The sequence below is a fragment of the Nipponia nippon genome, unplaced genomic scaffold (genome assembly GCF_047370975.1).
Source record: "Nipponia nippon isolate SJK-2023a ecotype South Korea unplaced genomic scaffold, ASM4737097v1 scaffold_1, whole genome shotgun sequence".
Lineage (NCBI taxonomy): Eukaryota > Metazoa > Chordata > Aves > Pelecaniformes > Threskiornithidae > Nipponia > Nipponia nippon.
In genome coordinates, this window is record NW_028262290.1 from 161855047 (window position 1) to 161868010 (window position 12964).

Consider the following 12964-nt stretch of genomic DNA (forward strand, 5'->3'; position numbering starts at 1 on the left):
GAGCTGGGAGAAGTCCAGAGGAATAAAGGGAGTGATGCTAATGGGTGGGCAGAGCCGGAGGCGAGGAAGGGTGGCCGGTTGGCTGTGGTCCCGGGCGACAGGAGACTCCATTTCCTTCAGCTTTTGCAGTTCCCTGTGCATCCACGAGCAAGCAACACACGGGACGTCCGCCTTTCCCACCAGTTCTGGGGACCCCACAGGCTGGGAGGAGCCATATGCAGGGAAGACTTGGGGAAGGCATACAGGGATGGGAGAAACCTGACACAGAGCAATGCTGCTTGAGGCAGGTTTGGCAAATCTTAGCTCAAATGCCTTAAAATGATGATTGAGAACATGAAACTAAATCTGTTCAGCCCCTCCCTGATGTAAGAACAGCATTTGCCTGGGGCCCCTTTGGGATGTCCATCAGGCAAAGCCTCCAGAAGTGCCCAAAAGCAACTTGGATGCTCCTTCTCCTGCCCACGGATCCATGGGAAGAGCACTGAATAAGCATGACGGAAACCAGACCACGGCTGCCCCGTTTGGGTTGACCAGGGCACCCGCATGGGTCAAACTTGGAGGTACACCAGCTCCCTGGGCAGCCAGAGGAGAGATGCTGCCCTTGGGATAAGCCCAGCTTAGCAGCCACAAGCAGGGAGCACCAAAGGCAGAGAAAAGCAGGCAGACACTGAACCAGGCAGAGGTGCTGGACGACACAAATTGGGTCTGTTCAAGTCAACTAGGAAACTCAGATGGAAGATGAAATTGAGGTGCCCCTGTTCACCTTGGGCTCTGCTTCATCGGCAGGAGATGGGACAGACCAAACCTTGCTAAAAGCAGAATCACGCATGTCCACGACCTCAGGAGCCTTTCCCAGGCCTGATCCTGCCATCTCCCCTGGCTGTCTCCTGGCTCCATGCTAGGAGGAGCCCAGGGCACAAAGCAGCCTCATCCACTCTTCTCTGTCATGGTTTAAATGGGGAAGTCCGGGAGGGTCAGTCAGACACCAGTCATGGGTCTCATGGATCTGGAGAAGCAGGAGCCAGAGGACTGGCACAAAACACTGCCAGAACTTAAGAGAGAGAAAAATGAGGTCTGTTCTGCCCTGACGGGCACTGGAAAGCCTGAGGTGGGCATCATGCTTAAAGGAGGCTGGAGGATACCGAGGCCCTGGACCGAGGACCAAAGGAAGGAGTGGGAACCCCACTGCTGGAGGTTTCCAACAACAGGTGAGGAAACAGCAATGGTTGATCGGAGCCAAGTCACATCTCTGGGCTGAGATGGCCTCCTCAGGACCTGACCAGGGCGTGTGTCCATGACACACCTTTCCATGTCTTTTGCTAAAGGTCAGGAGGAATCGATCTGCTGCAATTCGGGAAGATCTTACACACCAAAGCCAAAGCACAGAATGAGCACTGCCTCCAGGCGTGCCCTGCTTGAGCTCAGCACACCCCAGCCTTCAAAACACCATTTAAAACAGCACAAAGCAATCAGAAACAAAAGGATGCTACAAACCTGAGTGACCAGCGTCGCCTCATGGTCTGAGGGGTACACCCAGCCACTGCTGCACGTCTCCGTGGCGTTCAGGCCATATGTCATGATGGAGATGAGGTCCCAGTCCACCGGCGAGTACATGGAGCACTGCTCGTACGCCCCGTCCACGTCCCGGGGCAGGGTGAGGTTCAGCTGCTCTTCCTCCGTCAGGTTGGGGCCGACGGCACGGATCCAGCTGGTGTCGCAGCGATGCGGCACGTGTGGAACCATAAAAAGTTGGCAAAACTGGTGGAAAGCCACACTGAGGCATGGAAACAAGGTGAGCAGCACCAGCCATTTCTGAAACAGCCCAAACTCACCCACCGCTTTCAAAATGTCCCCAACCCCTGACATTGGCAGCAGTATCTGCAGAGACAGACTTCCCCAGGGGCTGGAACCGGTATTTAAGCCCAAGATAAGCCCTGCAGCCGTAGACAGCCACAATTTGAAGAAAAAGCAATGTGCTGGGTTGGGATTTGTACTCACAGTGCGTTCCCATTAAGTGAAACAGAAATTTCAGGAGGTGCATACCCTCCAGGGGAGGTTATTTTCCATTTGGAAACTCATCAGCTGGGAGGAGAGATTGCGAGAAGGTGATCAGGATGCGGCAAGAAGAGCAGGGAAGCCCAGAGGCACGGGGGGTGTGAGGCACCTCGCGGGGAGCACCCACAAAGGGAAACATCCAAGGATGAAGGTAACTGGGGTGGACTATTCAGTCACAGGAGGACTATGAGGCACTGGACTAAGGCAGCATGGAAAGCCTTTAGGAGTGTCCATAAAGGGATTTCCTTCAGAGGCAGGGATGGGAGATAAAACAGGGATATAATTCTCTGGGGCTTTTTAAGCAGGGTTTGGCCAAATACTGGAAAGACTGCAAAGAAGTTGGCTTAGATACAGAGGATGAGATTCAGCAACTCAGAACGTCCGTTGCCATCCCATGTCTTAAACTTGGAAGTTACATTCACCCAAAAGAAAGTTTTCTGGGTCTGTGAGTAAAGAGGAACAACTTAAGAGAAATAAAGAGCCAGAAAATGGCAAACTAAGCCCAAGACCCTTAGAAAGGAGACTGAATGGAAGAGGCAGCTTAGAAAGTGCCACCATCCCAGACCACCACTTTTTTTTTTGTTTTTTGGCGGGGGGGGGGGTGTTTCTTTTTAAGCAAGAACACGCATATCTTTAAGCAAACACATGGGGTGCATCCCAGCCAAAAGGCCCGGGGAACATGCCTCCAACTGGACCATCCCTACCCCCTCCCAGAAGACGCACACCTTGCCCTTGACAGTCCCTGCGGCTGTCCCATGCTCTGAGCAGGAAAACCCCTTCTGCTCCTCTCGGTGGAGACACCATGACCTCGCTCAAGCAAACCTCACTGAGCTCTGGGTAAATCACGTCAACAAAGCTGTCAGAGTTTGAATGAACAGAGCACCTTGGGAACAGAAGTCATACATTAGGGAAAAGTTTCCAAAAGGACCTCTAGCAAGAAATATTAGGGTTTTTTACTCCTCAGGTAATGTTTCCCTTAATTTCTGAAAATTTCCTTCCTTCGTGGAAGATGGGCAAGAAATATTGAAGGATGTGAAGGAAAAGTCTAGGGTTTTTTCCAGCGCAGTGCTTCACAGAGTTGGCTTTCCAAGAAGGAGTCAGGTAGCCTGCTTGCCCAGGCACTTCTCTTTTGCATGACGTTAGATAACACTAAAAGCTTGTGGCCAAGGTCACTGTTAAAAGTTGACCACGACTGGGGAAAGCTGTCCAGATGCCCACCCAGTTTAACTGACATCGAATTGCAGCATTCGCCGTGACAGACCTCCTGCCACAGCCACGGCAGCGGCTCAGTGCCAGGTCACAGCAGTGTTTTTGATCTCGTGGCAAGAGGTTTACTGACAGCCTGCCAACAGCCATGTCACCTGCACACTTGGACAAGACCTTTCACTGCAGGCACCTCCTTGCCCTCGCAGCCCAAAGCATGACTGCTGGCACACAAGTATGCCACAGCAGGGGATGCTGGTGCTGACAGAGAGGAACGGCCCAGCCAGAGCTAAGAGCTGTGTGGTGGTTTAACCCCAGCCGGCAGCTCAGCCCCACCCAGCCGCTCCCTCACTCCCCACAGCGGGATGGGGGAGAGAATCAGAAAAGTGAGAAAATTCATGGGTTGCGATAAAGACAGTTTAATAGGGAAAGCAAAAGCCGTGCACGCAAGCAAAGCAAAACAAGGAATTCATTGACCACTTCCCATCAGCAGGCAGGTGTTCAGCCATCCCCAGGAAAGCAGGGCTCCATCATGCGTAACAGCAACTTGGGAAGACAAACGCCATCACTCCAAACGTCCCCCCCTTCCTTCTTCTTCCCCAGATTTATATGCTGAGCGTGACATCGTACGGTGTGGGATATCCCTTTGGTCAGTTGGGGTCAGCTGTCCTAGCTGTGTCCTCTCCCAACTCCTTGTGCACCCCCAGCCTCCTTGCTGGTGGGGTGGGGGGAGAGGCAGAAAAGGCCTCGACTCTGTGTGAGCACTGCTCAGCAGGAACTAAACCATCCCGGTGTTATCAGCACTGTTGCCAGCACAAATCCAAAGCACAGCTACTGTGAAGAAAATTAACTGCATCCCAGCCAAAACCAGCACAAGCTGTAAGGATGATGAGAGATGGGGACATGCCTGGGCTCCACCTCTCACCGTCAGTGCCTTTTCTTTAAGTCCTGGCTCCACCACAAACGTAATGGAGAGACCTGAGAGGCACCTCTGAATCAGATCTGCCCCAAACCTTCAAATTCAGAAAGAACAAGTACTGAGGTGGAAAGGAGGGAGTGCAGTTCATGCTCCAAACGCTTCTCAAGGTACAAACCATCCCACTTTAATACCAGCCTCTGTCGCCCTGGGGTGTTCCCGGACAGAGGAAGCTCATCCCCAGCTGCACAGGGCATGCAGAGCTTGGAGCAAACCTTTCAACTGGAGACAAGCCCTCAGGGTACAATCCTGAGCGCCGTTCTGGCTCCATTTCTGCACACAACTGCTGCAGAGCATCCCCACAGCCTTCCTCACCGAGCCTTCCTGGGGCTTGCCAAACCTCCCACCGCCCCAAACAGAAATGCCCCAGGGGCTGCAGACACCGCTCAAAGCCCTTCCCACGATAAACCACCCAAGCCAATGACATGTAAACCACACGCCAAACACATGGCAATGGACAATTTGTTCTTTATTGATTAAAAATTAGAGACATGCAGTAAAATACAAAGTCCAAAAAAAGGAAAAAAGCCTGAATATTTTACATCTTTCATTATAATCTACAATACACCAAAGTTGTGAAGAGGATCCGTTTTCATTAACAGAGCATTGTCCTTACAAATAGAAACTAACTTAAAATTACCACGTCTCCAGGTTCAAATCAGAAATTTGCACAAAACCCAAATTCTTAATGACACTGGAAAACAATTATGAACAGCATTGGCACTTACTGTAACAACATCAGAAAAGACAGTTGTCTAGCACTGTAATAGCCCAAGTAAATATTTTGGATCCCTACCCAAAACATCTGGAGATCTACAGAGCAAAACCCATCAGTTTCTTCCTTACTTGTTTTCTCCATTAAAGAACTAAGGAGCCTTGGATTAGTGTGAGCTCAAGCTCTCTAAGTCCTGGCTTTGGGAAGGTGGGGAATATCTTAATAAATAGATGCTGCATTGTTCCATTTGAGCAGTTCGAGTCCTACCTTTCTCAGCACCAGTACACAAATGAACAAGGAGGTCCCCATGGCACGCAGGCAGAAGGGAAAATAATACTGTACCAAGACTACCTTGTCTTCGGGTCCTAAGGGTTTCCGATACAACCACATTGACTACAGGGTGACATGAAAATCGAGATGCCAGCCTACTCTTCCCAAGCCAAGACGCTCGATGGGGGAAGCCGCAGGGACCGCGTTGTGTCAGACACCAGGAGAAAGCGCCAGAGGTGCCGCACGTGCGTGCACACACGCACTTGGCCAAATTCAGCCACCAACCCCTCCCTGGTATCGGGCACCCGCTTCCCAGGCTCTTGAGAGCATCTCCTCAGCACCCTGTGATACTCTCGCTCCCAAACCCTCTTTCTCCTCTCCCTCCCCTTCACACTCACCAGCCATGGGGCTGCAACTAGCCCATGGGGACGTAGTCAATACCCACCTAGAGGCTACGAGCAACAAGGGCGGTATAAAAAGAACATGCACAATTCGGGAAGCTTCCACAGCTGCTCATAGAGAACAATATATAAATATAGATTGTTCATCTGAAGACTTGGAAATAAAAAAAGTCCTAATTGAACTCAGTCATTCCGCTTTAACACTCTGTTTCTGCATTGTTTGTGGCTGATGGAAACCAAACACGTTTCCATCTGTGTGTTAAATTACAGGCTTACAAGTTCTGTGTAGAAAACACTCCAGAGCCCAGAGCAGTTACAAAGGCCAACTGTGAAACAGTAGGAGAAAAAAATCAACACCATTTATTATTCACATATTGCATTACAAGTGTCTCTTATCAAACTCAGAGTATAATTTATATTATTCATGTAGAAACTCAAATTCAACACCACATCGAAATAAAAGCTAAATACGTGTGTGACAGGGTTTCAGTGACATCCTGATCAAACGTTGAGGCTTGGGCCAACGAGAAGGCTGACGACCCAAGCGATTAGTGCAGGAGGGACACAGCCCGGCGCTCGCTTGCCCAGTACTACCACTCTACTGGCGATTCTTTATTGCTGTAAAACACGACAGGGACGGTTCCACGGGTACCAGTTTGCAAAGGACTGGGAAACACGTCGGGGGGACTCGCGCAGCCAGGCATAACAGACTGGGTTTCAGGAACAGTTTGAAGTGCATCTTTTCCAAACGCAGAGTGACACAGATCTCGTCTCCCTCTGACCACAAGTATTTTGTTGATCACCTGAAAGACCAGTTTCCAGACAGCAATGCCTCATTGGTCTGCTTCAAGAAGAGACTACATCTAAGATGCAGAATGAAAGACGTTTTGAGGAAGGACTGCTTAACGTAAATTAAAAGGTTCAGCCCTCATGCCACCCCTGGCACTCATGTGGAGAGAACCAAAATAGTAAAAAAGAAAAAAATTAAGGCAGTTTACAAAGGGAAGCTGACTTCTAACACCTCAAAGTCAAGGAACTTCTCAAAAACACAGACACAAGGGAAGGCAGCTCTCCCTCCCGTGGGTTAAGACTTGGCTTGCTTTTTCTCAGGTGCAAGCATTCAAACCAGCAGTTTTAAAAAAAAAAAAAAAAAACACAGCCGAAGAGAAGCAGATTTCTCAGCACTCCAGGTGACCCAAACGACATGTACATTGGTGTTTCAGATGGAAGGAGAAGCAGGTAAAGAACAAAAAAGATCTGTTCAGTATTAAAACTTGTGCAAAAATAGCAAGTGAAAAAAATGAAACCACATGTAAGCAAACATTTAGGCAAGATCATCAGAGCAGTGGAACCCCCTGCTTCGTACTCAGTAGTATTTTTCTTTAAAGTAAGGCAATAATAAAATGAACATGCAGGCAATGATGTGTTGGGTCTGCATGTTTGAGATGACAGATACAAAACCATGAGAATTGTTTACAAAAGGTGTAAACGCCATCGGTAATTTCAGGAAGGTTTGTGATCCTATTAAGGAAAATGTTAAAGCTTCTAGGAAGGGGGCTGTAGTTCAATTCTTTGGCAGTAGTGGTTTTTTTTTTTTTAGGCTAACAGAAGCATTACGAATATGCACATGTGGGTTCTCAGTTGGGAAACATCTCCTGGGACCATTGTTTAGCTGATGCTGAGCTGTGCAAATCCTATAAGTTTGCCATCATCAGGAATATCTGAGCCTTCGACACCAGATGCCTGAAACACAAAGAACAGAGATCCAAATAGCAACACATGTGCTCTACCCTCCGATACGTACCGTGCTACGAATCACAACAAGGTGTATCGGATACGGTCTGGAGACGGAGCAGTCACAGGACAGCTTTGCACTGTATTCAGCAGCTTGCACTACCCAAAGTTAAAATTGAGCGGTTTTTTTGTCTTTGTTTTTTTTTTTGCCTTTTTTTGAAGCTAGGAAGGGCTGGGACTGAAGTTTTGCCAATGTCTTTTCTGACTAGGGCTATGTGCACTAATTGGGGCAAAACAAGTGAAAACTCACAGAAAGAGTCAAAAATAACAGCACTTACTGCTTCACTACTGATAAACTCGTTACACCTTCGCTTTGCCATTGTAACTACCCCTGAATGTCACCGCCTCTGAAGGATTCATCTCCATTCTTTCTCCTCTCCTAGCCCATCTTCTCTTAGTTTTGGGTCTCCTCTTTTGCTCCCAATCCCCTTTCCCCCCCCCCCCCCTTCATTTCTTCCTCAGAGACAATGTATCTGGACCCTCCCCATTCTCCTCCGCCAAGAAAGGAGTCTGCGGCATTTCTTAGCCCACTTACCTGACCTTAAGTATGTCTGCCCTTTCTGGGCAAGTGTATGTTCAAAGCCCAGAAAACACCTTTTTGTAACATTTTTATATGCTTATGAGCCAGGATAAGAGAACGTCTGTGTTAGCTCATCATCTCACACAGTTATTTAACCCAGGTGCTGCTTAGAGGACACAAGCGGGGAGCCTGTGTTGCCTACTGTTAGACAACCGGTAGGAAGCTTTGGGAAAGAAGGGAGGATTTAGAGCGCATACATTAGATGCCTGCAACAGACATCACAGGCATCTATATGCAATGGCTTCTTTTTGCAAGTGACAACTTGTTCAATTAGGGAACAGGAATAAATACCAGTTTGAAAGTGACGGATCTGTTTGCTTGGGGCTCTTCCACAATTTTCTGCAAATTAGCTGCAACTGAAATCACACACACACACAAAGAAAACGGGCAAATATTAGGACAGGCTAGAGAAAAACATCCCAAACTCATTAGGCCTCTATTACTTGGCAAACTTAAGACTTTTAAAATGATAGAAAAAGTTCATGTCTCAATTAGACTCAGTCTACTTAAATCTAAAGCTTTAAACTGAAAATGCTGTCATTTGTTACTATGCTGCTTTTTCAGAGGTAGTTATTTTTTCCTGGATGTGGTGGGATTAGTAATAATAAACTGCCCAACTGCAGCTGGAAATCCAGTTATTTTTGCACTAGCAGCCTTTCCAGATGTTGCAGCCTGTGTATAAGGAACAGTTTTGTTTGCCGTAGTTGAAAAATACAGGCAGTGCTGACAGTTTACAAGTCTCACCTGCTGCACAGGACGCATTTACTTAGCAAACTCTGGCTAGAGGTAGCTGTTCACCTAGCTGTTCATGCTCACTTGAAGTGCAGCAACACGTGCTGCTGCCCTAGTGCGTGCGCACTTCACGCTTCCTTCCCCAGCCCTACTTAAAACAAAAAAAGCCTGGCTGATTCCAGTCCCAGACCTCTCTTGCGCAGGACCTGTGAGCAGTACAGGCTTGTGCAGCAATTTGGCAATGCATATATATGTCAGATGATAATGATTTAGCTAATAGGTCGATTAGCCTTCATTTTGCATTACAAGGAACATTTGCTTCATAATGTTTCCAACTAGATTCTATTCTTGTGGACTGGGGGTTGCCTAAATGTACTGGCACAGAACTGCCACCAGAATTAACAGCAGTTTTGTAGAGCCATTGGGGTAGAGAACCAAGGCCACAGCAAACTCTCCTGGTAGCCACTAATCAGGTCATTTTAAACATGCAAAAAATGACTGAAATGGTTAGAGCAGAAAAAAATAACATGTAATTACCTATTACCAGATCTCTGCCATCAACAAGACCTGCTGAAATGAGTTCTTGAGACACACCGTCAGCAGTATCTGTTGGGGAGAAACCCAAGAGCCAGTCACCACATAACAGAAATTGTTCAACTGATGAAGGCATCACACAGAAACCTAAAGGAGCTTGTACAAACCAAACAGCAAAAGGGTTCTTTATACAAGATGGATATTAGGGTGTACACCAGGTGTAGTCAGACAGCTCCGAGCTATGCTGTCTGAGTTGGAATTCAAAGGGCTGCACTTTGGTCATATCCATGAACAGTTTGACAAGAAGGGTCTTCTCAACAGCAGTGCTCCAAGGCCAACCATAAGGCAAGCCCTTTAGGAGGGCACTGTGGACAGACACTTGGACAGCATTTCCATACACACAACTGCACAACACCGAACACAAAACTTCCTTCACTAAAACCACCTTCACACACTGCAATTTCCCACCAGCTCACCTCTTCCTGGGGTAAATTCAAATCGAATATCATTGAGCTCTTTTTTTGAATTCCTGTGGAAAGAAGAGAATTTTATACAGAAGAAACCATTTCATTGCACTGATCGGTGCCCAAAAGAAAGTGCTCTCATTGAATAACCAGTCTGTGGAGAGAAGGGAATTCATTGCACCCTTCCCCCTTCATAGGGCAGGAACTAATCACTCGGGTGCGCATCTGAGAGCGGGGCTCTCAGCACACTCTGCCTCTCAACCTGACAGAGCCTGAGTGAGCTGAAGTCCAGGATAAGTGAGTGGCACCTCTCTGGTATAAAGCCACATTGTTCCACCGTCTCAGCAACTCTTATCTGTCAGCAGATACATCCTTGGAGCACACCCTTCGGAGGAAGGAAGCACTCACCGACTGCAGATGCACACACCTTACGCAACTGTGCAGGAATGACTGGGAGGTGATGCTCAGAAGCCCCAGTCCAATGCCTATCAACAACCAAGATGCCTACAGAGATGAGAGGCAGGTTCCTTAAATGAGAAACGTCAATATGTGTAATGATAGTAGAATGTGCTTACAATCCTTTTTCCTGCCTATTTCTAGGGACATAGACCAGAATCCATGCCCTGAATTGGGTAAAAGCTCTTCACTCTCAGAACTGGCTGAAGTCTGAAGTTGTGCCTAAATAGTCCGATGGTCCAGCACAAGGCCAGAACCCCCGGATCCCTGATCCCCTTTAGGGAACCCAGCTAATTCCTTCCTTCACACCCAGTTAGAGTTTAGGAATATTTATACAAATATCAAAACCTCTTTCAATTTACAGCTCTTGCGAAACTGAAGAAGTGGATGAGAGAAACTGCTTTTCTGGGTCCCAGTTTCAGAAGAGTGGATGAAATCCAAGCTGACAAACAACATATAGCCACCACCTTTTTACTTAAAAGGCAGATAGCAAGATGCACTACAGAAGTCTTCCAGTGTCCCTCTCTACAAAGGCTCACTTTAACAGAACAGGTCAGTTTTGTGTCCTTACCTTAACCTTAGTACAAGGCTGATGGGGACTTTCGTATCTTCCTGTACCGGAGCTGTAGCAGGGGCAGGTGGGGCCTGCAATACGATTACATCATTTTAAAGCAAATTAACACTTTCCTTCTCTGGTTTTAAAACTAGAGATAACCTTGATCAACTATAAACACAAATAAAAGTTTAACTCATCATTGGAATCAGTGAAAAAGACGACAGACTAATGAAACAGGAGAACTTCACGTTTAAATAGTAACCCATTAAGTTCTCTGTGCAATTATCTTGAAAAGAGTGAAAGCTACACAACTTTGAGAAATGCCAAAATGGCAGGAGACTTCAGAAGAAATGCTAAATGTAAAAAGACTTCTTGCTTTGCATCAAAACTTAAGGTTTTTGGGCATTCATGACAGCTTCAAGACCTCCTGTGTTTTAATCCCTGCCCCAAACATCTGATTTAAAAACCTGATGCAATTGTGAAGAGTACCTAGAAAAATAATTTAATTGGCAGATTAGCATATACTCTCAGTTACTTTTTTGTGAAATCAAAGGCTTTAAGAGCATCTAGCAGCAATTTTAGAGCTGCCTATTTTCATTTCTAAATTCCTTCTGAGTAATTACTGGAACTTGTAATCAAAGCATTTTATATTGGTCAGCAGCAGATTTCCAGAAGGAAAGATCCAGGAGGTGTCCATCTTTATAGCACTTGTGATACTTCCAGTAAAGGGCTAATTGTTAATCAGTCTCCACCAAAAAAACCCAACCAAAACAGAGGAGGGTTGGTCACTCTGCCACTGCGCAAGTCATCTGTACTGCACATGCTAAGGCAAGGAATTTAAATCCGCAGTAACAAGACAGACACAGTGCTAGGCTGGTAATTTAAGCCTAGAAGTCTTGACCAAGTATTTTCATCTAGATCACTTGCTTTTCCATGAGAGAAAAAACAAAAATAACCCTTTGTTTAAGACTAGCATTTTACTCTATCTGTTGGTGCTCCTGTGCCAGCAATGCAGCTCGGGGCTTCTGATCACAATCTTGTTTCTCTTGAAACTGAAAGCTTTTAGGTCAGTGAAAACAAACAAGGGTTCATAGACAAGCCCAGAGGTCTGCAAAACAGTAACCAACGAGCTACAAGAATCAGAGGAGAGCTGTGAAGAAGAACACGCTGATAGTAAGAGCTGTAAAGAAAAACGCATTGACCAAAAAGAGCTATAAAAAAAGAATACATTGACAAAAAGGAGCTATAAAGAACACCACGCTGACGCAAAGGCATTAAGTTCACCTTAGGACAAGCTACCAACAAATAAGCTATTGGGCACTAGTGGCAGGGAGCAAGATACTCTGCTAGTGCAAATTAAAATACTTTCATTTAGGCCAACACTGCTACTCCAGTTTACCAAACAGAGTCCTGGCCTTCACTGCTGCTGGTGTTTCAACTGCTGCATAAAATTCATGGATTAAACACTGGCCATTTTTCAAGAGATTTGAAGGGGTTTAAGTATTAAAGCTATTTTTAACGTGGCCAAGAATATGTCAGACCCCAACTCTACTATTTTTGTTTAATGACTAATGCACTGTCTTTAATGGTTCTGTAAACAGCTGACTGCAGTGAAGTGATATACGTATCTTTCTACATTCTTTAAAATAAAAATAATGAAACATTTCTAGGAAGGAGTAAGTCTAAGTTATTTTTCTGACCAACACTGCCAAGCCTCTTCCCCTTGGGTCTGCCAAAGGGTGATGCTACCTTTGCCCATCCAACACTGACAGCCTCTCCCCACCAACAAATAAGAACATTAGTGTCTTTTATAAAAAAGAGGTGCCATCGTTCAGGAATCTGGCAAACTCTGCAGTGCTTTACTCCAGCAAACCACAAGACACGTTCCAAGTATCTCAGTAATGCTTTGGGTTGGCCATTTTTCTCTCTTTAACACAAGTCAGAGCTCTTTCCTGACTTTGCTATGCCTGCCTATCTGACCTATATCCTACACTTTGGGGTGGTATAGCTAAGAATTAAACACAGACTTGTCAAGCTTTCACACTCCCTGTACTTCCCCTCAAAGGTCCATTCTCCCCTCTCTGCTTGAAATGGAAGTGTTTGAAAGCACCACAAGGTTCAGAGCTTCCCAAAGATGCAGTTTCTCCACAATTTTTGACTGCTACAAAGACAGTTTTAACCCAGGCCTCCTGTATCTCTTTTGAAGCCTGGAGAAGTTGTGCATTCTA

The 12964-nt window shown here is 46.4% G+C and overlaps 1 protein-coding gene across 1 annotated transcript in view; it reads right to left on the minus strand.

Annotated features, from left to right (window-relative positions):
• Window positions 1–4684: 4684 nt before the first annotated feature.
• The window catches only part of OXSR1 (oxidative stress responsive kinase 1), a 94219-nt gene continuing 85939 nt past the window's right edge, over window positions 4685–12964 (minus strand). The window contains exons 14-18 of the mRNA XM_087730974.1: window positions 10752–10825; window positions 9737–9789; window positions 9264–9332; window positions 8286–8350; window positions 4685–7363 (exon numbers count right to left, since the gene is read on the minus strand). Coding sequence (XP_087587100.1) covers window positions 7289–7363; window positions 8286–8350; window positions 9264–9332; window positions 9737–9789; window positions 10752–10825 — 336 coding nt within the window. The 3' untranslated portion in view covers window positions 4685–7288. The remainder of the gene's footprint in view (window positions 7364–8285; window positions 8351–9263; window positions 9333–9736; window positions 9790–10751; window positions 10826–12964) is intronic.